At 39.6% G+C, this 27,259-nt stretch overlaps 2 protein-coding genes across 7 annotated transcripts in view; one reads left to right on the forward strand and one right to left on the reverse strand.

Moving 5' to 3' along the window:
* Positions 1 to 1,452: 1,452 nt before the first annotated feature.
* Positions 1,453 to 20,592, forward strand: TDG (thymine DNA glycosylase). Of its 4 annotated transcripts, none has more exons than XM_029206125.1 (11): positions 1,510 to 1,631; positions 7,130 to 7,254; positions 9,383 to 9,519; positions 11,707 to 11,948; positions 12,775 to 12,844; positions 14,659 to 14,794; positions 14,993 to 15,075; positions 15,155 to 15,249; positions 17,400 to 17,571; positions 17,995 to 18,120; positions 18,526 to 20,592. In XM_029206125.1, the coding sequence occupies exons 2-11, from the start codon at positions 7,229 to 7,231 to the stop codon at positions 18,657 to 18,659; spliced, it is 1,221 nt and encodes a 406-aa protein (XP_029061958.1). In that variant the 5' UTR covers positions 1,510 to 1,631; positions 7,130 to 7,228; the 3' UTR covers positions 18,660 to 20,592. The 4 variants fall into 4 exon arrangements, with proteins under 4 accessions (XP_029061961.1, XP_029061959.1, XP_029061958.1 ...); XM_029206127.1 differs by having other exon boundaries at positions 18,529 to 20,562; XM_029206128.1 differs by lacking the exon at positions 7,130 to 7,254 and having other exon boundaries at positions 1,453 to 1,631; positions 18,529 to 18,898.
* The window catches only part of GLT8D2 (glycosyltransferase 8 domain containing 2), a 56,809-nt gene continuing 49,448 nt past the window's right edge, over positions 19,899 to 27,259 (reverse strand). For all 3 annotated transcript variants that reach the window (XM_029206129.1, XM_029206131.1, XM_029206130.1), the window contains 3 exons: positions 26,794 to 26,960; positions 24,238 to 24,350; positions 19,899 to 21,370 (listed from right to left, as the gene is read on the reverse strand). In XM_029206129.1, coding sequence (XP_029061962.1) covers positions 21,198 to 21,370; positions 24,238 to 24,350; positions 26,794 to 26,960 — 453 coding nt within the window. In that variant the 3' untranslated portion in view covers positions 19,899 to 21,197. The remainder of the gene's footprint in view (positions 21,371 to 24,237; positions 24,351 to 26,793; positions 26,961 to 27,259) is intronic.

Raw genomic sequence — 27,259 nt, forward strand, 5'->3', positions numbered from 1 at the left:
TTCCCACTAGTAACCTTCACTTCTACTTAATTTTCACAATATGCTCGCCTAATTCATGCATTTAAAAATACATACAGGACAGGGAATTCCCTGGCTGTCCAGTGGTTAGGACCCCTGCACTTCCACTGCAAGGGGCACGGGTTCCATCTCTGGTTGGGAAACTAAGATCCTGCAAGCTGTGACATGGCAAAAAAAAAAAAAAAAAAAAAAAAATACATACAGGAGTACCTCAAAGATGTTGCTTTAAAACTTTTCTGGATTGTGGTCCTGAGTGGTTAGCAAAACCAGAGAGAAAGAGAGGTTGGGCTGTTGTTAATTCATTCACTCAACAAATAATCACTGAATACCGGCCATGAGTCAGGTTCTGAGTGACACCTACTTACTAGTAGGCAGAGTATTCGTAGACGTTCTGAAAAGTTTAAAAATGTTATAAGTTTCACTTAAGCAATTCATATAATACAAATCAATATTTCTGTATTCACTCATGAAAGCCCTTTCCTGGATCCTAGAATGAAGAAGACACAAGTGGCACAGAGCCTCAGCCATTTCCCAGCTCGTGTATTAATCAGTGAGAAATAAACCTTTGCTGCTGTAAACCACTGAGACTTTGGACTCACAGCATAAAATATGGAAAGCTAACTAACACAGCAGCCATGTGTCCCATCAGGCTAACGAAAGAAACAGAATAGCCTATTACCATTAAGAGTTATTTAATGAAGTCCTTGTACAAAATCCAGCGATTAACTTGAGAACTAAAGAAACAAAAACCAGCTTTAACAGCCAGCGAGAATAAAAGAGAGGTTAGTCCGGAAGGTTGTAACGAGGAGGTGATGCTTGAGTGCCATCTACTCTCACAGAGTTTAAACTTTTATATTTTTACATATTAAAAGTACAGCAGGGAACGGTTTTACGTAAAGTTCCACATTTTACAAAGCTGTTTTACAATCACCCTCATTTTACAGATTAGGAAAGTGAGGCCCAATATGGTACAGTGGCCAGGACTCCCAGGTTTTCTGATACCAAAGTCTCTGCTTTCTCCTACATCACAGTATTACTTGGTAATTAATGCAAATCGCAGTTTTTAATCGGAATAAAATTATCCAGGTGGAAAGGCCTGGATAATTGTGATAAGCATAACCGCCCCACCTACACAGCGCCCACAGAGAGGACTTCCCCAACTCGCACGCACCGCCACCGGCCCACCACCGAAAAGCCCGGTGGACAAAACCTTACATCCCCAGAGCTGTCCCCCTCCCTGCGTTTTTATCCTCCACCTTTCCCGGAAGGCCAAGTGGCGAGCAGTAGAACCAACGAGAGGGGAGAGAACGTGATTGGACTGCCCTGCATCACGTGACAAGCACAGGGCATGTGATTTGGCTCCGGGCAAACGGAAGCGCCGGACGGAGGGTGGATCTGGCCTGGGGGGAGGGGGGACTAGAAACTTGGGGGAGGAGCTTGAGCGCCAGCCGCTGTCCCAGTTCTGCCAGCAATCGAATCTAAGTGTCTGCTTATTACCGTACCGCAGGACGTGCCTGGGCCGCGGTACTACAGTGTCCGGTCGCTCGCTTGCCAGGCAGGAGTAGCTGCTAGCGCGATCGGCAGCAGGGAATGGAAGCGGAGAACGCAGGCAGGTAAGGCCGGGGCGGGGCACCGCCCCTCCCCCCGCGCCCTTCGCCGGGTGGAGGGCCGCGGGCGCGCGCACGCACGCACGCAGGGGGTCTTTAAGGCCACGGCCCCAGTACAAAGGCCGGGGCCGCGCGTGCGCACGGGCGGCCTGCTAGGGCCGCCCGTTGCTTAGGTCCCTCATCCTGGGCGCCGCTTGCATCTGGGCTCCCTCCCCAGTCCTTCCCGGCACCCAGCCAGCATTAAAATGCGATGATAAGCAACAAGCAGTCTCCGGTTAGTATTTGTTTCCGGTTACCTTTCTTGGCTATGTTTCCCTTCACCCTCCATTACCGTGCGGAGCTGTAAGGATGTAGTATCACACGTATCACTCCAGGAGTTTTCATCTAAGAGTTGTAGATTTACTGTGTCTTCCTTCCTCAAAGGTGTACGTCAGGGGCACAGGGTAGATAACATTGCCGCACTAGAGCTCTTGAATTCTGGGACTAGGAATAACACTCCCAAGAAGTCGTGTGAAATTGTGTTCTAATGGTCTTCGGGACTCCCTTAAGAATTTACTTGTAATATGTCCTTTGGGGAGTGTAAGAGGCGTGGAGAGTTTTGCAAAAGCAGAGATCTCGAAATTGGAACCCCAGACGGAAAGCCAAATGAACTAAATATGGTAACAGAGTCTTTAAAAAGGGAAAAAAAAAAAAGGTTTACATTGGAATACAGTACTGTTAGACCTAATGAAGAATTATCCTGACTTTCTGGCCATGGGGCCCTGAACTTGGGCAAGACACTAAACTTCTCTGGGCCTGTTCATATCTGTAAAATAGGGCGTCTGTGGAATCCAGTTGTGACATGCTGTGAGTCGGCGTTATGTGGAAGGGGTGTGCTTAAGTAACCAACATAGATTGTCTTAGAGTTTAGGGAAGGAGATATATGTAGATAAAGTGCAGACTTCATCTTGACATTATGAATCAGATCCTGAAATAACTCCATTTCTTTCCGTGAAGAACTTTACAAATAAAAGAATTCACCAAAACTTGTGGAAATCACTCTCTGTGATCTTCGGATCTGAATTGAAACCTGGGTAACACCTTCCATGAAGTAAATTACAGTCATCTCTCCGTATCCGCGGGAGATTTGTTCCAGGCCCCTCGCGAACACCAAAATCTGGACGCTCAATACCTTAAATAAAATGGCAGAGTCCGGTCGGCCATCATGCCTGTTCCTGAATGCAGATTTGGGGAGGGCTGGTTGTTCACATTGTCAGACCGTACTCAGTATCTTGCAGCAGAGTAATAGGTCTCTCTGGTACAATGTTTAGCTCAAAACTCTCTGACTTATATTTGGTCTTAACTTAATCCATTGGGTTATAGATCATTTTTTATTTTGATTTGCAAAGCTTTCACCTTGGGAAATATGGAGAATTCTGTGTTAGTACTCTCAGGAGTTTATCCTTGGGCATTCTGAAATGACTCAGGCCCCAGGTAATCCTGAGAAAGTGGTTCTCTGTCATCCTTGACTTTGTGCTAATCAAGGAATGGCATGGAACTTTGGGTATAGTGAATTTGCTATTTACTTTGGAAGATTAATTTCAAAAAATTCAAAGAAAAGAATTCCATAGATATAGACCCCTTTTTAAAAAAAGAGAGAATATTTCAAGAGTCTAAACAAGTGCTTACAGTCTAACCAGAGAGGGAAAAAGGAAGAGGACCAGTATGTTTCTAATGAGCTCAAGCATGAAAAGGAGGTTTACCAAAGATGGGAAGTAGGATGCCAAGTCAAAAATGACTGGAAACGTGTGACACAGACCACCGAGAATACATACAGTTAAGATTAACCCTCAGATGAGATTGGGCTTTCTAGAAATGTTAAAGAGACCAAGAACTTTTTTGAGTTAGTGTGGACAATAAGAAGGACAAGAAAGATTTGGGTTTTCTGCCTTGTTCACTGGCATGTTGTTAGTAGATGACAGAAAATATAAGCACTTAGTTCTGATTTTGAATTTTCATTTCATGTTAAGAAAAATGATTGTAGATGGAAAATGGCAGAATGATTGTTAGGTTTAAAGCTCAAGATCAATGAGGTCATTTAAGAGAACTTTTAGCAGTTCTAACAGAAATCATGTTTCCTGACCCAGATGAGTTGTATTTCAAGTGAGAGGCCAGATTACAGCATTCTTTAATAACTTGTAGACAACAGGAGAGGGGCCTAAAGTCTGAAAATAAACACATGGATCCCTTTTATTTACCACAGGTGCAGTCTGTCGTGGAATTTATTGACTTTGATCCTAAATAAAATTTTTACTTCTCAGTGGTTATTGAACATATTTAAAAGGAACTAGTGACCACTAAGCTACAGTATAAGTTCAGAATAAAGCAAGACCTACCAAGACCTTTTTGATAATGATACTAGGCTAGACAGCATCAGAAGGTGGATGACAGGGGTACCTAGAATATTTAATCATCCCCTGTTGTCTTTGTTTTTGTTACAACAAATGTATTACATAGCAGGCACTGTTTTAAGTGTTTTACATGTGTTAACTAATTTTATTCTCATAATCAATGAATTAGGTGCTTCTGTCCCCATTTTACAGATGTGGAAGCTGGGACATAAAGAGGTTAAGGAACCTGCCTACAGAACTAGTAAATGGCAGAGCTGAAATTTGAACCCACGCAGTGTAGCTTCAAAGTCAGCCTCCCTAACATCTGTACGTTTTGTGGGCAAGATAAGGATAGACTGGTGGCAGTCCTCTTAGGTGAAATCAAAACTGCTTTACTACTGAGAGTCAAGGCCAGGCTGAAGAGAGGTCTATACTGATGTGCCATGTAGTCCAACCCCAACTTTTCAGTGTTTAACAACTTCAAGGTGCTGACGGCATGCTGATAAAATATTTGAGTGACCCAACTCTGTGAGGGGTTTGTGGAATTGATAGATTGAGTCAGAATCCAGGTCAATCCCAGCTGGCTGGAACGTGAATCATCTATTACAAAAAGAGGCACAATCCTGTGCTTAAGTATAGAAAGAACAGTGTTACAGGTATGAGATGAGGGAGCCGTGGTAAAGGGCAGTTTCCATTGATGGTAAATTCAGTATGAATCAACAGTATAATGTGGGTGCCAGTAAAGCTAATGTAATGATTTTGTAATGTCTCCAGAATGAGGAAGTTGATAGCCCTGCTCAGTTTCAGGATGATGAGGCTATGGAGTATTTTTATTTTGTTTTATCCTAAGCACTAGAAAAATGACCAGATAGTGAGGAAACCTGAAATTACGCTATATGCACAATAGTTAAATGAGTTGGGGTTCTGGCTCATTCTCAGTTTCTTGTGTTTAGTTTCTAGTAGACCCTGCACAGTAAGTACCCAGTGATGCACGGTGAATACACGCACTTCCACTTAGCAATATTGAATGTAGGCTTTAAATAGTTGTAATGTATTCCATCATAATTTATGTAACTAGTCCCGTTTAGTTGAGCATTTGGATGATTTAGCATTGATCGCTATTTTGTAAGTATTCAGTGTTGTGTATGCTTGTTTAAATGAAGGTAATAAAATGTTGGTATAGAGTGAATGTTTGTGTCCTTCCAGAATTCATATGTTGCAACCTAACATATGGTTAGGTTATTTGGAGGTGGGGCCTTTGGGAGGTGATTAGGTCATGAGGGCAGAGCCCTCCTAATTGGAATTAGTGCCCTTGTAAAAGAGATCCCAGAGAGATCCCTCACCCTTTCCCCCGTGTGAGGACACAACAAGAAGTCAACCTAAAATGAGCCATAAAGCAGGCCCTCACCAGTCACTAAATCTGCCAGCACTTTGAACTTGGACTTCCCAACCTCCAAAACTGTGAGAAATAAATATTTGTTGTTTATAAGCCACTCAGTCTATGGTGTTTTGTATAGCAACCTGAACAAACTAAGACAAATATATTTAGAAAAAAAGCAACTTACATCTTTAAAATAGTAGAAAATAACTGAAGGTTAAAGAAATTGGAGTCATTCATCTTAGAGAAACCTTGAAGAGTTAGTTTTTTGGGTTTTTTGTTTGTTTTAATTTTTATTGGAGTATAGTTGCTTTACAGTGTTGTGTTAGTTTCTGCTGTACAGCAAAGTGAATCATTTATACGTATACATGTATCCTTTCTTTTTTAGATTTGCTTCCCATTTAGGTCACCACAGAGCATTGAGTAGAGTTCCCTGTGCTATACAGGAGGTTCTCATTGGTTACCTGTTTTATGCATAGTTGTGTATAGATGTCAATCCCACTCTCCCGATTCATCCCACCGCCCCGAGTTAGTTTTTTGAAATGCAGCAAAATCGGAATTAACTGGACTCCCTAGTCAACTCTGTCTGTGTGTGTGTGTGCTCGTGTGCACATGCATGCCTGTGTGTGTTTTGAGAAAGACCTTTGGAAAATACACACTTCATCACTTTCAGACAGTGGTAAAAAACCAGTCCTTTGAGCACTGTTGTTCAGGTGAAGGGGGTGTAAATGGAGACTAGGAGAGAGGAAAGGGTTAACTGCAGGAAAGGGGGAGAGGTGTCCAGAACATATGTGTGTGTGGACAAACACAGATGATAGGAGAGAAAAGTCAACAAGGGGAAATAAAATCATTTATCATGCTCGTAAGTTTGATATCAGGGAATTATAAAAAATTAAAATGCTTTGGGGTTCGTTCCGAGTCTGGACAGGTTTGGTCTTATTTCCTACACTTTCTCCATATATGTGGAAATCACGGAATCTCACCCCTCATTTTCATGGGGAGGGAACGGAGGTCCTGAGAGGATGCTAAGTGCTCCTCTGTTGCTGTCTCTAATACAGAGAAAATTGGTGTTCATAAATATTGCAGAATTCTGAATTATGAAGTGGCAGTTATCCTATATAAATATAACAAATGTATTTAGGAAATATTTTCACATTAAGGTTGAAATAGGTTCATGCTGCTTCCAAATTTAACCATTATTAGATAATAGAAAATTAAATTATCCAGAACTTTAGTTTCCTAGCATTCAGGTTCATAAAGTGTTTGGTACAGGTGTAATGCTGTCTTCTCCAAGTAGTAAGAACGTTGTAGTCCACCCTCTTTCCTTTTGTTCTGGCTGTTAGGAAGCTGTTAAGATAATCAAGCTAAATTGAATGCTCAAAAATAGTACATTACCTCAGAATTTATACATTCTGTTTTTCATAGCTTTCTCTATTTCTTTTCTACTTAAGCTTACTGTAAAGTGCCAGGGATAATTTTAGAAAGATTAAGGGACACATCCATATTATAGCCAAGTTTCTGGATTTTTTTTAAAAAATTGATGCATATCTCTTAAAATAAGACCACATTTTCTCTTCCGTATTTTTCACTTTTTCTTCAGCCAGCTGAATTCTGAAATTTTGGTTTTCAGTTTCTGAAAGTCAGAATTTAATGACCCCTAAATATGCTAAAGGAGCCACATTTTGGAAATTCATATTTTGAAGTTCAGAATCCTTTTGTAATGGGAATGGTGTTTCCCTTGTCTTCATATTTTTAAGAGTGGATTTTTGTGAAGTGCTCAAAATGGGACAAATATGTGAAACTCTGAGAGCCGTAACAATAAACGTGGGGGAGAGTGAGACGCTGCCTTCCTGACAATGCGACACTCACTTATTGTGACCACGTGAGTTTTCTTTTATATATTCTAGCTAAAAGGGGCTATTAGATCTCAGGAAACCATCACTGGCCACAGTCCGAAGTTACAGTGCGTTTTACTGGAATTTCCAAGGGTAGCCACATGAGATCTCTCGACTAACCTAGCTATATAACCAGCTCCTCGTTAGCACATCTCAGTCATAAACACAGCCAGTATTTGGACAATTTATCCAAAAGTGCTATGAATATTATTAAAGAAAAGTGTGAAAAAAGAGAACATTTGACTTTGTGCCAGGCAAGGTTTAAGCCCTTTGCTTCTTTTCAGTTTTACAACTTAACTTCTAGTCCTTGTCTACATACTTTCTCCATGAGCAGCCTTAGCTCACAATGTTATTTTGTATTCTTTTCCACTTTATTATATATTAAACATTTTCTGTGCTTTTACATATCAATAAATTTAATTTTTAGTAGCTGCATAGTAGACTCATGTTAATGTACTATAGTTTACTAAATCATTGTATTGTCTTTATTTTTTCATATAATTTGAAAACAATGTATTTAAAGAAATAAAACTCTTAAGATATATAGTTTAATATCTTTCTCACTAATTCTTCATCTTTTCTTTACCATCTTACCCTTAAAGATAGCTTGAAGCTAGAATGCTTCGCCATTGTTTTGTCCATTGAGATTGGGCCCCTGTTTTTCTTTGAGCATCCAGTGTTCTAGCCTAGCCACCCACAGGTAGTTTGTAACCCTGTGTCTGCCTGGGCCGTTTAAGTTTATCCTGGGGAATGTCTTAGTTTGCCTTCTTTTTTTTAAGAACCAAGTTATTAAGGTATGATTTACATGTTGTAAAGTTCATGCATTTACCGTGTACTAGTTTGCCTTTTTAACCTCAGCTTTCTGAGCACCCTGTTTTCTTTGTCCACACATCACAGAAAAAGAAACTATTAAGCTTGCCACAGAAAACATGGCTTTTCTCTCCAAATGGTAAATGGTACTTATCCATTTTATTTCCTAGTGTTTTTCTTCCTTCTGCATATTTAGTGGCATTTTTTTGGCATCAGCTGTAACTCAGGTTTCATAAAATGTGGGTTTACTTCCCTAGCTTTGTGCTGATAGCAACAGCTTGGGGTGGTGGTTTATAGTCACCAGAAATATTTTTAGCATTTGTTTTCTGTGAAGGCCTGTGTTCCTTACGTTGAACAGAACACTTTGAACAGAGTTTAAATCATGTTCAGAAGAGAGGTTTAGAGTAGTCTTTTCCATAAATTCACAGATATTTATGGAAATGTCCATTTCTAGTCCTCATTTAGTGGCAAAAAACCCCCAGCAACCGTTAAAAAAAACAGATCCAATGAATACATAAGTAAACAGGCAAGTAAATCAAAAGAGAACCTTAAGTTCTTAAGGAATGGGGAGATGTTGGTCAAAGGGCACAAACCTCAAGTTATAAGATTAACAGGTTCTGGGGATCTGATGTACAGCGTGGTGATTATAACGAATAATGCTGAAGGATATACTTGAAAGTTGCTGAGAGAGCAGATCTGAAATGTTCTCACCACAAGAAAGAAATGGTAATTATGTGCCCCGGTGGAAGTGTTAGCTAAGGCTATGGTGGTAATCATTTTGCAGTATATGTGTGTCAGATCAACACTGTTGTACACCTTAAACTTATACAATGTTACATGTCAACTATATCTCAATAAAACTGAAAAAACAAGTTTAAATTGCAGGGGATCTTTGTGACAAGAGGATTAAATACTGAAGGTAGGAATACAAATTATTTTTGTGGATATTTCAACCCTGTATGGGCTGGTGGGCCTTTCAACTGTCTACTAGAAAATTCCCATGATCTCATTTCAGGGAAGTACAGGCTTACCTGACAGGACTGGTAAGCTTTACTGATGACACATTTTGTCATTAAAACAGTGTGAGAGTTAATTATAGGTAGTTAGTAGGCACCCAGTAAAGGATGGGTAAATGTGTACATATGGGAAGAGATCTTCTTCCCCTCTTTGCTCCTGTTGTCAACTCTAAATAAATACTATAATCTAGTTACAAATAGTTGGATCCTGACGGTTTTTTAGAGCTGATCATTTAACCTTAGTTTGGGTAATTTTGTCTTCTTATCTTATCCTTGATTGTTCTTTCAGCTGTTCCCTTCAGCACGCGCAAGCTTTTTATACATTTCCATTCCAACAAATGATGGCTGAAGCTCCTATGGCAGTTATGAATGAACAAGAAATGCCGGAAGTTCCAGCCCCAGCTCCTGCTCAGGAACCCACACAAGGTAGTTTTCACCAGGATACTTTGGAAAATTAGCTACTGCATTAGCCAACATATTTAAGAAAGGGTTTAATGATGATTTTTTTTTTTTTTTTTTTTTTTTTTGCGGTACGCGGGCCTCTCACTGTTGTGGCCTCTCCCGTTGCGGAGCACAGGCTCCGGACACGCAGACTCAGCGGCCACGGCTCACGGGCCCAGCCGCTCCGCGGCATGTGGGATCTTCCCGGACCGGGGCACGAACCTGTGTCCCCTGCATCGGCAGGCAGACTCTCAACCACTGTGCCACCAGGGAAGCCCTTATGATGGATTTTAACTCTGTTTTTGTGTTAAAAAATTGAATCCACTTTTTAAGTACTTAATAAGTGCCAGGCACTGTGATAGGTTTTGGGGAATAAAAGAACATGGATCCTGCCCTCAAATATCTCCTAATCTAGTCAACATGGAACTCCTCTGTACACTAAGTGGTGCAGAGGGGCACAGGATGCTGCGGGGCTGGCACCTAACTTGGACTGAGGCTCAGACGCAGCTTCCCAGAGCTCTGAAATTCAGCAGTGAGGGAGTAGCACGTGAAGCACATGACAAATGGGTTGGGGAAAATTCCAGGCCAAGGGAGCAGTGTGCACCGAACCACAGACATGAAGAAGCATGACACAGTTGAAAAACCGTGATTCTGTGTTATTGGAGTCTGGAGTATAGCAAAGAAATGGTGAGAGGTGAGGCTGGATTAGGGGTCAGTCGAGGCTTCTTGTTTAACCTAAAGAATGTGTGTTCTATTCTGAAGGCGATAGGAAGATGTTGAGAGAGTGGAATTAGAGGGGGACTTAAATAGATTGATATTTTAATATCATAGAGGATAGACTATAATAGAGATATATCATACTATGTATCTAATAATAATAATATATATGATAATATGGTAGAGAGCAGGGCAGAACTTGGAGGTGAGGCTGTGGTTCATGAATTTCTTGCTGGAAGTGAGGGAGAAAGAGGTACCGTTCACCAAGACAGGGAATTAGAAGAGAGGAGAACAGATTTGGGGGTGGATGGTGGAGAGGGTAACGATTTTCCTCAGCGTAGCAGTACGGCGTAAGGAATGTGCTCAGAGTTTCAGTTTTAGGTTGCAGGAGCACATCTAACTCCACTGCGTTGGAGATCCACCCTGCCCTCGACTCTTCTGTCTTTCCGGGCAGGGGCGCTAGGACTTCTCCAGCCACCAGCCGATGGAGGTGGACCCCTTGGCATAGGGAGTGGCTGAAGCAGTGTGAGGAGGAGAAGAGAGGACGGATGGGAGGCTCAGTTGAGGAAACACCAAATAGTAGCGGAATGGGATAGGGGCCCGAGAAATGAAGTGCCGCGGTAAAGCGTTACGGATGACAAAATCAAGACCCCCTTTGGGTAATTTTATGACCCTGGTGCTTGTCCACAGGTAATTTTCCCCCAAGGAACATTTGCCATTGTCTGGAGATACCTTTGATTGCAATGACTGGCAGGGTGCTACTGGCACCTAGTGGGTAGAGGCCCCAGTTGCTGTTAAACATACTTGAATGTACAGGACAGGCCCTCACAGCCCCAAATCATTCAGCTTAAAATGTCAGTAGGGCCAAGATTGAGAAACTCTGCTTGAGGTCCTGAGATCAGAGCCCTAGTCTTCCCTTTTGACAAGTACTGCCAGCCCAGAGAGTCCATCCCCAGCATGTCTCAATTCACCTCTTCGACTGTGTGGGGAACAGGATATACGCTCAGTCCCTAAAACAAGCCCACAAGCCATTTAAGTTCTGCTGGAAATTACGGGGAAACTGAATTAAAATGTTTCCCTTCCTCCCTGTTTTTCTATTTATTCTTTCATTTGTTGACTTAACTATTTATGTATTTATATTTAGAATTCTTATAAAATGGTACATAGATACTTTGCGTCCCTGGGGAGGCCAAGATGCCCGGTAATAGTGTGTGGAAAATCAATCTATGATTATAAAGGACGTTTCCTCCCAAGAACGGCTAGCAGAGGAAGGAGGGTGGGGTTGAGGCCACATAGACCCAGAAGGGAGGCGGAGGCATTGCAGAGGGGAGTGATGTTGGGAAATAAAAGAGAAAAGTAGAAAGGATGTTGATGGGGTGACTTTTCTGGGAAAGCTGCTAAAACTTGTAAGTTAAGGTTTTTGGCATCTACGTCTTGGAAATCATTGTGTTTCAGAGACTCCAAAAGGAAGGAAAAGAAAACCCAGAACAACAGAACCAAAAACACCGGTGGAACCCAAAAAACCCGCTGAAGCCAAAAAATCTGGCAAGTCCACAAAATCAAAAGAAAAGCAAGAAAAAATTACAGACACATTTAAAGTGAAAAGAAAAGTAGACCGGTTCAATGGTATTTCAGAAGCTGAACTTTTGACCAAGACTTTACCGGACATTTTGACCTTCAATCTGGACATTGTGATTGTAAGGATATTTGTTCTCCTTTGGTTTTATAAATAGCATTAGTGGATTAACTTTACTTAACCATATCCTTGCAAATAGCATTTTGCTGAAAAGAACCATTTCTAAGATCCTCTTGGTAGTAAATGGAGTCACCTTCTTAAGGTTGTATTGTATGGGTGAGTTTAAGAGGGTGGGCTCCGGGGCAGGGCTGTCTGCTTTCACATCCTGCCACATGGGTATGACCACGGACAAGCCTGAACCTTCCTAAACCCCCGTTTCCTCATTGGTGAAGCGGGGGTGATGATAGGATGAAGGTGGATCCTTTGGCATAGGGATTGCAATTACATAAAATAATCCGCGTGACTCACTTTGGCTGCGTGACGCCTGTGGGTTCTCCGTACATGATAACGCTGATTTTGGACTTTGATTTTTGTCAGTAACTATAAGCAACATCAGCATGGAAACAACTGTGTAGATGATGTGGATGGAGTCAGCTGCTTGTTGGGAGTTAGAAGCAGACTTGTGGCTGGACCTGGGCTCAGGTTGATTGGTTGCTCCAGCTCCTCTCTCTTTCCAGCCCAGTTGGGCGTGAGGCTGCTGGGGATATGAGGGAGTCAAACTGGTTTTTAAAAACGACACCAAAAGTTTTAATATAAAGGAAATCTCTTTCCTCAAAATGGAATACTTCTTTCAGGTCAAGAGTTGGTACTTGATAAAGCAATAGCTTCTGATGCTGGATTAGATTTTTATTTTAATCAATTCAGTTTTATCCACCACTCCTCCATGGAAGCCCTAAGACTTAAGCCTACTTTTCAAGACTAAAATGTACAAACATTTTGTTTTGTAGATTGGCATAAACCCAGGACTAATGGCTGCTTACAAAGGGCATCATTACCCTGGACCTGGAAACCATTTTTGTAAGTGGTTACCTTTTTTATTTATTTTATTTGAAAAATATTTATTTATTTGGCTGCATCAGGTCTTAGTTGTAACACACGGGGTCTTCGTTGTCGCATGTGGGATCTTTGTTGTGGCATGCGAACTCTTAGTTGCAGCATGTGGGATCTAGTTCCCTGACCAGGGGAAGGCCCCCTGCATTGGGAGCATGGAGTCTTAGCCACTGGACCACCAGGGAAGTCCCTGTGGCTACCTTTTTTAATACTTTACTTTTAAACTAGATATTCTTGTTAATAGTTTGGGTCTTGGTTTTTTTTTTTTTTGCGGTACGCGGGCCTCTCACTTTTGTGGCCTCTCCCGTTGCGGAGCACAGGCTCCGGACGCGCAGGCTCAGCGGCCATGGCTCACGGGCCCAGCCGCTCCGCGGCATGTGGGATCTTCCTGGACCGGGGCACGAACCCTCGTCCCCTGCATCGGCAGGTGGACTCTCAACCACTGTGCCACCAGGGAAGCCCTGGGTCTTGTTTTTTTAAACCAAATTGTGTTTTTTAAAAAGAAACTATATGGTTGAGTAAATATAATACATCTTTTCTGTGTGTTTTTACACAAAAATAAAAGGTTTAGAAATGATCTGGCACTGTTAACATTTTGGTGTATAAGAGTGGCGGGGCGGGCTTCCCTGGTGTCGCAGTGGTTGAGAGTCCGCCTGCTGATGCAGGGGACACGGGTTCGTGCCCCGGTCCGGGAGGATCCCACATGCCGCGGAGCGGCTGGGCCCGTGAGCCATGGCCGCTGAGCCTGTGCGTCTGGAGCAACGGGAGAGGCCACAACAGTGAGAGACCCGCGTACGGCAAAAAAAAGAGTGGAGGGGCATGAAAAAGGAGTACTTTCTCTTTTGTTTGAGTTGTTTTCAGTGAGTTTTAACACCTTTTTTAAAAATGATTTTTCTTTTTTGTTACTATTCTTTTATCTACAGAATAGTAACAATAGTACATCGTTGCGCCAGTACAGACAGAATACTTACCTTTCCAGATTTCTGCTCATCTTATTTCCTAGGAGAAATGAAATGCATTGGCAATCAAGCTGTAATAGTTAAGAGAGACTCTGATTGGAGACATTCTCCACAGATGCTTTGTATCTAGCAGAAATTAGTATTGAAGACCCTCATACTTGTAGAGTGAGCTTTAAAACCAAGTATAACTCCTGTTGTATTGTCCTATATATAAATCGTCTTATCTATTATAACACTGCCTAATAGACAAGGCGTGCAGTAGACAATCAGGAACCACTAGCTGATTAAGTAAACAGCATTAAAAACCTTTAGGACAAATGATAGTAATGTATTTTTGGAATTAATAACATGTTGTCTCCATTATTTGAAAACAAAATTTCTAGAGAAGTTTGAACTTTTCATTTTCTCCACTGTCAAGATGTTTAAATGCCCTGAGTCCATTGGTGTATGTTTATCTGTTTAGGGTTTTCCAGTGGCAGGTGGTGGTACTTACAGTTATTAAAAAGCTAAACAGTGTCGAAGTTTACTACACTGACTAGCTGTGTACCCAACAAGCATTTACTTTGACCCCCTGTAAAAAGGAGAAAAATAATAGTAATATTTCATAGTTACGACAATTAAATGAGGTAATCCATGTGAAGGACTTAGCACAGCACCCAGCCCACAGTAATTGCTTGGTATGGTATTTGACCTATGTTATAATTTTTTAAATATCCGAAATCTTTTTTTTTTTTCTTATTTCAAGAGTAGACCCGCATCAATACATGGGGCAGAAAAACCTTTGACCTTCTACAGAAATAAACTGAACTCTCTTTTTCACAGGGAAGTGTCTGTTTATGTCAGGGCTGAGTGAGGTCCAACTGAATCACATGGATGATCACACTTTACCAGGAAAATATGGTATTGGATTTACCAATATGGTGGAAAGGACAACACCAGGCAGCAAGGATCTTTCCAGGTGATTGCATAACATTCGGTTTTTTAGGTTGGAACCTTGGTCATGCTGGGTGCCTCATGTACTCTAGGAGCATCCTATGTATCTGGTTTAAGCTGAGCTTAACAGTTATATGATTTGATCTTTTATAGAAAGCTATCTGAATTTAGCATATTATACATATTGCCATATTTATATTTTGACTTTTTAATTCGATTTTAGTAAAGAATTTCGTGAAGGAGGACGTATTCTAGTGCAGAAATTACAGAAATATCAGCCACGAATAGCAGTGTTTAATGGAAAATGTAAGATTTACTTTTAAATTTTATCTTTTTTCTTTGCTAACATTATGGGCAATGTAAATATGCTTCTATTTCATTTTAGGTATTTATGAAATTTTTAGTAAGGAAGTTTTTGGAGTAAAAGTTAAGAACTTAGAATTTGGACTTCAACCGCATAAGATACCAGACACAGAAACAGTAAGTCCTTAAAACTACATTTGTAAATCAACTAAATATGAATTTTCTCTAGCTAGTTTCCCCTTTTTATTTGTTCTGTCCATTTTTAATTTATGCCGTGAAAAAAAAACACTGTATTTTGTGGAATAATATCTACATATCAACTTGAAGTAACAGTTGCAAATTAATTGAGATACTGTTATAGTTTTATTCGAAAAAGAAACATTTGTCAGATAAATGTCTTTATGACATTGTTAGTTATGTTATTGGGCTAAAATATCAAGAGAAGCTGGCTCACAAGCTCATTCAAAATATATTTAATGGCATATTCTTGTCAAATTCAAGTGGGTTAGCCCTTATTCAGTTGTGAAACAAACATGTAAATATAGACATGATCCCGATTAGTGAAACTGCTAATCACCCCCCGTTTATATATCCTGGCCCAATCTCATGTTAGAGCCATAGAAACAGAACAGCCCCGTTGCAGACAAGCATCCAGCCAACCTGACTGGCATTTGGTGCCTATTGTCTTTATACATAAAGGCATCATGAAATAACACATTGGTTTTCAAACTCTATAATTTCTGTGGAGTTTATGCAGGCATTTGATTCAAAGTTTGCTTCTTAAATATAGTTTTAAGTTTTGTTTACAACTTTTAAAATAAAAATACATATGCACAGACCTCTGTGTTATAGACAGCATTTTAAATGACGAGAAGCCAACATGCTGACAAGTTTTTGTGGAGACCTCAGAATAAAGTTTCTGCCACCAATATATATTTTAACTTCTTTTTAAATTTCTTCTGTTTTTAACTAGTAAATACGTGATTGATAAAGTAGGTTGTAGCACTGGTCATTCTTTAAATTGCAGCCTACCCTTGCCTACTTGGGTAAAATTGTACAGATGAGTTCACTACTTCCTATAAAGTACTGCATTATTGTCCCTTAAATGCCAGATGAGGCTCAGGTGTGTCTCTTGGATGTGTGATCATAGTAGTGCAATAATAAGTGAACCTGAATCATATCAAGATAGGTAGTTTTAGCTCTTACAATGATCTGTGAGTGCATTTATCTTATAAAATTTATTCTTTATCATGAAGTATTCAGAGTTATTGATGATATTAGTGATCCAGCTTTGAAAAAATCTACTTTTTCAAGTTTCTGGATCACTTTAATTGCAGACTATCTTGAGCTTGGAACATGTGCTGTTACAAAACCTGGTAGCGTTTGCACCTACATATCTTTCTGAATCAGGATTTTCTAAATGCTGCATAAACAAAAAAATAAGTCAATAACGGTTTGTTTTTTTTCTGTAATATATGGTATAGAGGCCAATTTAAAAATTGTAAACAATTGCAACTGGAAAGTCCAAAATTCAGCAGCCTCGCTCTTTTATATAAGATATAAATATCCTTATATATTTTATGCTCTGTGAAGGACAATTTGTCATCATCATCCAAAATGATAGATGCAAATATCTTTCTTCCTAGCCATTCCACTTCTAGGAATTTATCCGACAGATACACTCACACATATTCAAAATTAAATATATACAAGGTTTTTTACTACAGCTTATAATATTAAAAGATTGGAAACAACCTAAATGCCCACAGGTGGGCTCTGGTTAAATTATGAAACTACTACACAGCTATAAAAAAGGAAGCTTGTTTTACTATAGATACCTGATACTGAATTTGATACAGAATTATCTCTGAGAGACATTGTTGAGTAAAAAAAGCAGGGTGCAGGATAGGGAATAGAGCATGTTACCATTTGTGTGTTTTTAAAAGGGGTGAGGGAGAGTACATATATCAGATACATTATTTGATTGTATATTCATGGAAAGCCTCTGGAACTAGCAATTGATTGCCCTTGGAAAAGAGAACTAGGTGGATAGAAACAGAATTTAGAGGAAAGACTTTTCATTGTATACTTATATGTCGTTTTGTACGAACACTGGGGGAGGCGGGAAGCCTCATTGTTTTTGATTTATTGACTTTGTACTAAGCAAATATTACAAATTTGAACTCAAACACAGCTACTTTTATTGATTTTGCATATATTTATATAAGTATCAAGTTATTAACCGAAAGAAAGATTTTCTAATCTCAAGATGAGTGGATTCAATAGAATTGTAAGATTTCTGTAACTACAAAATGTTATGATTCTAGCTCTGCTATGTTATGCCATCATCCAGTGCAAGATGTGCTCAGTTTCCTCGAGCCCAGGACAAAGTTCATTACTACATTAAGCTGAAAGACTTAAGAGATCAGTTGAAAGGCATTGAGCGAAACACAGACGTCCAAGAGGTGCAATATACATTTGACCTGCGGCTAGCCCAAGGTATGTTACCACTGTCACTCCTGTTGTTCGTTTCATGTATATCTACATTATAGAAAGTATGCTGTGAATTTTAAATTAAGCAGGAGAGAAGAAAACAATTATATTAGCAGCCAGAGTGCTCTGATAACAGGTGTTAGTCACTATTAAAATCCTTTTCCCAAGGACTTCCTGTCTCATCTGGGCGCTCCTGCAGATGTCTAGGAGCCAAGAAACAGTGCAGCTCACCTCAAATTAAATCTAATAGGTTTTGACAGCTTTTATGAGTTAATTCGGTTTATTTTACAAAGTGTTTAAAGCGAAAGTTGTGTCTCAGATGTGACATTCAAGAAAAAGATTTGTTCACGATAATTTTTTTTGAATAAAGCTGTCTTCAAAATTGTTATATACAAAATCAGTTTTAAATCCCTTTTACCCTTCTCACAGAGGATGCAAAGAAGATGGCTGTGAAGGAAGAAAAGTATGATCCGGGTTATGAAGCAGCGTACGGTGGTGCTTATAGTGAAAATCCGTGCGGTAGTGAACCTTGCAGCTTCTCTTCAGATGGGCTGAGTATGTCCCCTCCATCTGTTTGTTTCTTTCAAAGACTTGGTTTTGCCAGGATTGGGGAAAGAAGTATTTTTAGAGAGAATAAATTCCTGAAGAATGGGAACGGAAATACAAAAATCTATTTAGTGACTTAGAGTGAAAATTCGATTGTTATTTGGTGTTTAACTTCACAAGCTTTTACAGCTCATTTTCTTTAAGTCACTGACTCTACGTCATCCTAAGTGCATTTCCCTCCTTGGATAACAAATGAGGATTTATCAGTCCATATCTTAAAATAGAATAGAAATTTACAATTGTATTCAAGAAGCTTGCTTAACTATTTTAATAACAGCTCTCTAATTAGATCATTTAAAGCTTTCAAATAGAGTAAACTAACATTCTTCCCCCCTTTCCCCCACCCCCTGCCAGCAGCTGACAGTGGAGGATCAACTTTCAGTGACATTCCAAATGGGCAGTGGATGACCCAGTCATTTACAGACCAGATTCCTTCCTTTAATAATCACTGTGGGATGCAAGAACAGGAAGAAGGAGACCATGCTTAAGAATGGTGTTTCTCTGCCCTGCTTAAATGCTGCAGTTTTAATGCAGTTGTCAAGAAGCGGCCCTCGGTTTGTTAACTGAAGTATTTTATTCATATTTTACTCTGGTGATGTAATCACGGGACAGTAGAACTACTTACGGACCTAAGTACTTTGGAAGGAGAAAGTAGAGTTTTTTGTGTATGATTTTTTGTATTGGAATTAATCATCATTCCAGCTTTTTATAAACTATCATTTATGAAGAAATTGATTTTCTTTTGGGAGTCATTTTTAACCTGTAATTTAAAAATGAGTCTGCATATTTACACTTGATTATTAACTGTGCGTAAACTAAGACGCACCGTTATCCCTTCCATGCGTAAGAAGGGCGTGCTGATGGTAAGATTCCCACTGGTAAAGAGGCAAATGTGCTGATTTTCATCTGTGAGGTTAACCCTCAGTGGAGTCTCATTTGGTAGTTCTTAGTGGTGTTTGATGGGCTTCCTGAGTTGTATTCACACTCAGACCTCCTTGCTTTACCAGGGGTGAGCACTTCTGAGAGTTGCTTGGTAGTAGAAATGGAGAGTATGGCCTTGCAGGAGCAAGGCTAACCCGGCCTTACATGTCAGGGCCATGAGCCCTGGCTTTGGCCCTCTCACCCCCATGTGTTGGTCCTCTAGTAGGCAGACACTATTCTGCTGGGATGGTTAAGTTCCAGAGAGTGCAGAAGACCTTTCAAATTTTGCTACGTCATCTGTGTTTTACTTGAGAGACATACATTTGATAGGGAAGGAACTGAATTTCTCTCTCAGTATCTATCACCATTCAAATTTTATCCTCCTTGGCTTTAAGCATGTAACATGGAAATGATGAGAAATGAACTTTCAGACTGAGTGACAAGATGCTGGAGGTGTTTGATAATCTTATTTAAACTGGTGCTTTATGTACATGAGATGTACTAAAATAATACAGGATTTTTCTTGCTAGGTAAATTGAATAAGCCAGTAATTTTAAAAAATTCTTTCTCTTCATCATTGCTCTTTGTTACTGTGGACTAAGTGAACCTCATGGCCAGGTTACTTTGAAGTAATGTACCTTTGTGATTTTCTAATGCATTTTCCATGGTGCTACAAATAGTCCAGACTACTGGGCCTGGTGGATATCAAAGCTGGGTATTCAGAAATGCCAATTGCATTTACTCCTGATCACTTCTGAATATTCTGATTTTATACCTACCCAGGGAGCATGCTGTTTCTTGATATGAAAATATTTATGAGGTTTTTTTTTTCCTAAAAGGTTATATAGCCTGTTTTTTTTGTAATAAGAGATACAAATTATTGTTGTGAATCTTACCATGCCTTTGTAGCTATAGCTATGATGGATTTTATTTTTCCTTTAGTCTAGGTAAAGCTGTGTAAAAGTCATTCGTGTTATTTAAATCACGTACTGTACTGCTGTTTACATGGATGTTTTGTGCAGGTGCTTTGAAGTGCCTTGCATCAGGGATAGGAACAATTTAATTATTTTTTTCCTGGGACTCTGTAAAGCATGTAACTAGGTATTGCTTTGGTTTTTAACAATTACAGCCTTACATAGATTTTTTTTTTTAGTGGAGAAAATACCTTTTAAATTATGATGGACACGCACTACAGAATGGGTTTGAAGATTTTTTCAAGCATACAATAATGGTGTTTTTCATTAAATATGACAGATGAACAGTAAATGCTGATATACCCTATATACAACAATATGAGACTTTTTCATTAAATAATATTTAAAAAGTTTTTAAATTCATTTGAAAATCTGATGGTTTTTACAATAAAAAATATTGAAGATGGTTATCCTTAAGTTGCATTGTCTTCTTTAGCAAGACTTACTGGTATTCTTTCCCCTCGTTAACCTGAGATCAGTTTGTCTTCTACTATATTTAACATGTAGAATAATATATAATTAAAATCATTAAAAATCTATGAATATTTTATTTTTTTTCAGACATTTCATGTTTTAAATGTAATATATTGTTCTACCCAAGACAAGACTGACAACCTGTTAAAAAATATCTACATGTGAGGGCTTCCCTGGTGGCGCAGTGGTTGAGAGTCCGCCTGCCAATGCAGGGGACACGGGTTCGTGCCCGGTCCGGGAAGATCCCACATGCCGCAGAGCGGCTGGGCCCATGAGCCATGGCCGCTGAGCCTGCGCGTTCGGAAAAAGTAAAAAAAAAAAAAAAATCTACATGTGAAAAATATATTTAGAAATGTTTTAAATTTGTGGCTATAATTTTCATTCAGAGTTAAGCAAATTGATTGCTGAAATCTATCTGGGTTTATTTCTTCCCAATAGCATGTTTCACTCACATTATCTTCTATAATTGCCACTTGTACTTAAGGAAGTAAATCAATACCTATATGATTCAAGGTACTATTTGTACACAGTAGGGTTTTTTGTTTTTGTGGATCATTTGTATCAAAGGTACTGTTCATAAAGAACAGTGGTATAGTAGGCTACAAATGGACAATTCCACATTATTTATACAGGAAATATTGAAAATGTCGTGTTATATCAGCTGTTGGGATGATGGAGTTTAAATATCCCTGCAGGGTCAGGAACAAACCAGCTCTCCCATAAGTCGTTGTGAACACTAGGGAAGTCCCAAGGTTTATGTCTTCCATTCCAGTGGAGTAGTTTTGCTTCCTGCAGAAAATGCTCCGAATATCTGGTATCTGGATTCCAGCCTTCATTGTGTTTAGAGGAAAGTAATAGGTTTTGTTAGGAAATTAAAATTTTATATTAAAAATTCAATACAAGTTCATCATAAAACAAAAAAGAAATCAGACAAATCAATGGGTATGCAATGAAGAATTTACCACCTACCCTAATTTTCCAAAATAACCACTGTTAAAGAGTTTCTCGTGAAATTCTTCCAGTAATGTTCTACCTGTATACCTGTGTGTGTGGGGGGGGTGTGTGTGTGTGTGTGTGTGTGTGTGTATTTTTTGTACCCTGCCTTTTAAAAGTACTGTCTTGGAAAACTTTTGCACAGCAGCACATGTGAATTCACTGAATCATTTTTAATGGCTGCATAGAATGGATATATGACTGTTGAGTGAGTTTCTTATTAAGGACATTTAGGCTGTTTCTATCCCTTCACAAGCATAAACAATGCTACAGTGAACAGTCTTCTATGCATATCTTGTACAGATAATATCTGTAGGATAAAATCTTGTATATGGAACTGCTAGATTGAAGGGTCTGTGCCTTATAAATTTTGATAAGAGATTGTCAAATTGTCCCCCAAAGACTTTGTATTAATTTCCCTCCCACCCAGAGTTTATAGTTCTTGTTTCTCTGCATTTTCCGTCCTTAATATGGCAGCATTTTCTTTTAAACAGTCTTGTGTTTACCCTATAAAATGTGACTGAGAATGAGATCTACTTTTTAACAAGCAGCTGCGTCCATTTGAATATTACTCTCCTCATGAGTGATCACTTAGAGACTACGCATTTGCCTTGATATTGTTATTGATCAGAATATTTTTAGAATATCTCTTCCAGAAGTACATTAAGATCTTGTGAATATAAATTTTTTAAATATCCCTATCATGTTGCATTTTCTTTCTAGGAAAGAGAATGTGGTGTTTTCAAAAAGACAACTGAAAGTCCATTGAGTCAAGAGAGGATGAATAGCTAGAATATTATTATTCTCGTTTAATGTATGATGTAAGAGGGAAACACCCCCCTCCAAACCTTTCTTTCATTATTCATAAACATAGCTGTGCAGGGAGTTGCAGAAGAGGAGCTAGGTGTTTGGGCTATAGTAGCATAATTGGAATAATTATCAACTTCCAAAGAATCTATACAAGGAAATGCTCATCTGGGGAGCAAAGCCTACACGTGGGAAGTCTCCAGGAAGTAGGACATTGTCTCTCAGCCCCACGACTGAAAGACTCTGTAGGGGCTTGCAGTTTTGCTTTTAGCTAAATAAATTTCATAATTAAAAATCTTAAGCCTACCTGTTTAGACCCAAACTTAATACCCATTAGTGTTAACACTGCTTTCTGCTTTCAACAAACTCTAAAACGGAATCATTTTTCAAATGATTTCTGTGTAGCTTTACTTTGCAGACCATCCCTGATTCCAAAACGTTCAGCAGAGACGTAGGCTCTGTTCTGCAAGGAAAAATGACTTCTCTCCCTTGGGAAGATTTTGCTCCTTCCTACTTGTCAATAAGTTAGATGGTTCATAAAATGTAATTCTGAGTCTCTGTTCCAAGATCATAAAATGCTCTAACCCTATCGATCTAAGCTCCGCATAGCTGTTCCTACACAACATTTTAATAGATATTCCACTTTGATGAGATTTTCTACACACTCATCACATGGAAATGTTGATGTCTGACCTAACAGTGAACCCAACATTATTATAAAGCGAATCAGACAGAATATTAGTGTCCTTAATGTCCCCATGTCACTCTTCTATGCATACGGATGCTCAGAAAACTCAGGAGATTCTGGTGAGGCAGAAGCAAATCTACACAGCATCATTCAGAGGAGACAGTAACCCAACTTCCACAGTTTTGTCTGTCTTTCCTTTTACAAGGGAGAGTAGGGGACATATCACCTTGCAGGATTGTTCTGAGAGAAGTAATGTTCACGTCTATCCCTGGAGCCTAGCCCAGGGCTTGGCAGTGTATGGGCACCTGATAAATATAAGTCCACAATCCATTGTCTCCAGTTCTAAAATAATCAATCCCCAAATGTCTGAAAACAAAAAGATTTTTAATAACTTCTTTGGCAGCAAAATCTATAACCCTCTCACGGTAGTGCATAATATAAGTATGTGCACAACATTACCTTTTAAAAATTCAAAACCTTTCTATATCTCTAAACAGATCTGGCCCAGTGGTTTTGGCTAATGGGTTGTGGCCATATATTTGAATGAATGTGAATGTCTTCTGTGCCAGGCTCTGTCCTAAGCAGTTTACACATATTAGGTAATTTGTTCCTTGTAAAAACATAAGGTTCTATCAGCTTCCTTTTACAAGTGAAGAAACTATGGCACAGAGAGCTTGAGTAACTTGCCCAAGGTCATAGAAAATAGCAGAGTTGGGATTCCAGTCCATACCCCAGAGCCTGTACTCCTGTAGTGAAGAGTGAATAAAAGACTTGAGGGACTCACGTAGTGCAGTCATTAAACAACTTCCTTTTAAAAGAGAAATCGCCGGCTATCTAAATTCATCATAAACTATTATGGTAATTCATTTGGTTTTGTCCACTATGGGCTACTGCAAGAGGGCAATAAAGGCATGTGAAAAAGTTCTGACAGTGAAAGTTCCATCGTAACAATAGTTCATGTTTAGCAAGCACGTCCTATATGCTAAGCATGAGTCTAATTGCTTTTCCTGAATTCCTAGAAACACATCTCTCAGGTCATTTTTATCACCTGCATTTGCAGAATCTGAGGCTTAAGTAACGTGTCCAAGGTTACCTCCAAGGTCACCTGGAGGATCTGAATTGAGGAAGCTGGTGCAATAGCACACGCTCCTCGCCTTGGTGCTCACTGGGTCTATAAAATGCACATTGGTGTTCTTCTGAAATACTTACCCAGGTGCCTTATGTGCCACAGGGGGTTGATGGTGGAGTATTTCCCGTGAAACACAATCAGCATTGGGGAGGTGGCCACCCCTCCTCCCAGGGAGCTGCTGTAGAGATTTTCCCTAAGAAACAGAATAAAAAAGCAACATTTGTCCTGGAGTCCCACAGACTCAGATGAAGTAGAATCTAATCATTTTAAAAGGTCTAAGACAGTCCCTCACTATATAACTATGGTCTTTCATTTTTCTCCAACTTCTTATTCTGAAAAGTGTTAAACCTACACAAAATTGTAAGACGAATACCATGAACTCCCATATACTTTACCTTGATTCACAGAGTGTTAATATTTTGCCATTTTACTTCTCAGGCCTTTTTATGGCAAACTTCAAAGATCCCAAATTCTGATCCTACATTATTTAGAATGACTCTACTCACGAATTCAAGGTTATGATAATATTAAAAATATCCAGATATAAAAGATGGACAAGATATACAATGCCATGATAATAGTAGTTGTGTTATTTTTATTTTCTCTCTTAAAACTTAAATGATGAAAACTGATTTAAAAATTCAATCTTTATTTTACTTTACTTTTCTTAGCTTTAAGTCAGTCAGTGTATCATGCATATTTTAAAGTTGATCTAGGACTTCCCTGGTGGCGCAGTGGTTAAGAAACCGCCTGCCAATGCAGGGGACATGGGTTCGAGCCCTGTTCCCAGAAGATTCCACATGCCGCGGAGCAACTAAGCCCGTGCACCACAACTACTGAGCCTGCATTCTAGAGCCCGCGAGCCACAACTACTGAGCCCGCATGCCACAACTACTGAAGCCCGCGCACCTAGAGCCTGTGCTCCGTGACAAGAGTAGCCACCGCAATGAGAAGCCTGTGCACCACAACGAAGAGTAGCCCCCACTCGACGCAACTAGACAAAAAGCCCGCGCGCAGCAACTAAGACCCAACGCAGCCAAAAATAAATTTGAAAAAAATTCTAAAGTTGATACAAAAAATTCAATCTTTAAGAAGTTGACTTTACAAACAGGACTTAATAAATTTCATTGGGGGCTTAAACGGACGAAAGACCAAACACAGACATTGCTTTAGGAAATCAAGCTGGATTCATTTTTCTAAAGGATCCTTAAGGAAGTTAGTGATGTCAGGATACACAGCACATTTTCCAGGACAGATGGAAGGGCAAATTTCCACACCCTAAGATCCTGCAGTTATGGATTATAATGTCTAAGTGAATGAGGGTAATATCACTGTTCAAGAAACCCAGCATTCTCAATCTTAACAGGCCAGAGGAAGTCTGAGCATAGGCTAGTTGGAATATATGCCTGAGATCATCAAACTTATTGTTATATAATATATATTACCGAGAGCAATTCAATACAGTACATTCAGGCATCTCCCTCAACCCCTACAGGCCAACATGAGTTTAGTCCAGGTGTGTTCCTGAACTCAGTACAGTGGGATCAGTACAAGGATCAATTGCTCTGATGTCTCCAGGAACCAGACTCACAGGGCCTTTGACTGGTTGTAGGCTTACCCCCTAACCCATACAGGTATAATACCTGTTCTCTCCCTTCCTTAAAATGTTGAAATACTTTCCTAAACCTGCTCTTCTGGAATACTATCTTCTGTCTATGAATTTCAAACATGGCCTATAATGTTTTCCCCATCATATTTCTTTTGCTAATGATATTGCATTTAATTAATTTACAATAAAAAGGTAGTTTATATGAGTTCTTTGATATTTAAAATGTCTTATCAATATGTATAAAGATGAAGCTTGTAAACTGTCTTGTTCAACTCTTCTATAAGCTTTCTAAGTTTTAGTCTTTATCATTTACTGAAGAGAAGTATGTTAAAATTTCCAGTTGGTATTGTGAATTTCTAAATTAGTTTTTGGAATTGTCAATGCATGGATTATAAATATTAAGGCCGTGTCATTAAATGTTGTTAAGTGATATTTTTTTATTTTTATTTTTTGCAGTACGCAGGCCTCTCACTGTTGTGGCCTCTCCCGTAGCAGAGCGCAGGCTCCGGACGCACAGGCTCAGCGGCCACGGCTCATAGGCCCAGCCTCTCCGCGGCATGCGGGATCTTCCCAGACCAGGGCACGAACCCGTGTCCCCTGCATCGGCAGGTGGACTCTCAACCACCGCGCCACCAGGGAAGCCCGTGTTAAGTGTTATTTTTTAAAAAGTTTACTTTATAAAATAATTCTTAAAAATAAATCTATGTAAGAAGGAGAAACTCGACTAAGATAAATGATTTGCAGTCAAAAAGGTTCACTAGAATTCTGGGAGAAGATTTAAAAATCACATTACTAAACTATTAGAAAATGTTTCTATAATAAGGGATTGCACAGGATCTCACCTCCTATGACATATCGTTTGAGGACGGATTTTTCATCCACTGCTCCCTTTTTTCTCAACAGTGCCTCTGTAAGAAAATCTGACCTCAGATGTCTGAAATATTTCTAACCCCTGAGCTATGCATAGAAAATTAATGGAATAATTTTACTCCCAAGCATGGAAAAAATGGTAGACGGCCACACATACTCTACATTTTTTTGCATCCATTTCTCCAATTGTTTGGTGATACGCTGGTGCTTCCATTCCGTCATGTTGGCAACAATCACACCAGGATTGAAAGAGCAAGTGCTGGGGCTGATGCCAAGGTCTTTTATCGTCTTCTTCCGGTAGTCCAGATAGCCCATATACGTGTTCTATAAAGGAAGAGGATATGTGTGCTTTTGACCAAGGAATCTTTTGTTTCTGGAAAATAACCACTTTCTTGAGACCATCATGCAGCACCTGGGCTTCCTTCTGTGTCACTGGCCACTTCCTGGAGTCCTTTCCCAGTTTTCTCTTGTTTCCCCAACCTCTAAAAACTGAGTGCCCCTAGTCTCATGTCCAGCGTCTGCTCCTTTCTGCAGCATCAACTCCCTAGACAGCCTCATCTTGTCTCATGGCTCTAAATCTCTCCGTGTAGACAGCCCGGACCTCTCCTCTGGATTTCCAGGTC

The sequence above is a fragment of the Monodon monoceros genome, unplaced genomic scaffold, assembly GCF_005190385.1.
Source record: "Monodon monoceros isolate NGI ecotype Baffin Bay Population unplaced genomic scaffold, NGI_Narwhal_1 Super_Scaffold_6, whole genome shotgun sequence".
Classification (NCBI taxonomy): domain Eukaryota; kingdom Metazoa; phylum Chordata; class Mammalia; order Artiodactyla; family Monodontidae; genus Monodon; species Monodon monoceros.

Coding starts and splice junctions, on each gene's coding strand:
- TDG (XM_029206125.1), top strand. CDS start 7,229: ATGCGACACTCACTTATTGTGACCAC. Junction 15,076..15,154: donor AGCAGTGTTTAATGGAAAAT/GTAAGATTTACT, acceptor ATTTCATTTTAG/GTATTTATGAAATTTTTAGT. Junction 15,250..17,399: donor AGATACCAGACACAGAAACA/GTAAGTCCTTAA, acceptor TTATGATTCTAG/CTCTGCTATGTTATGCCATC.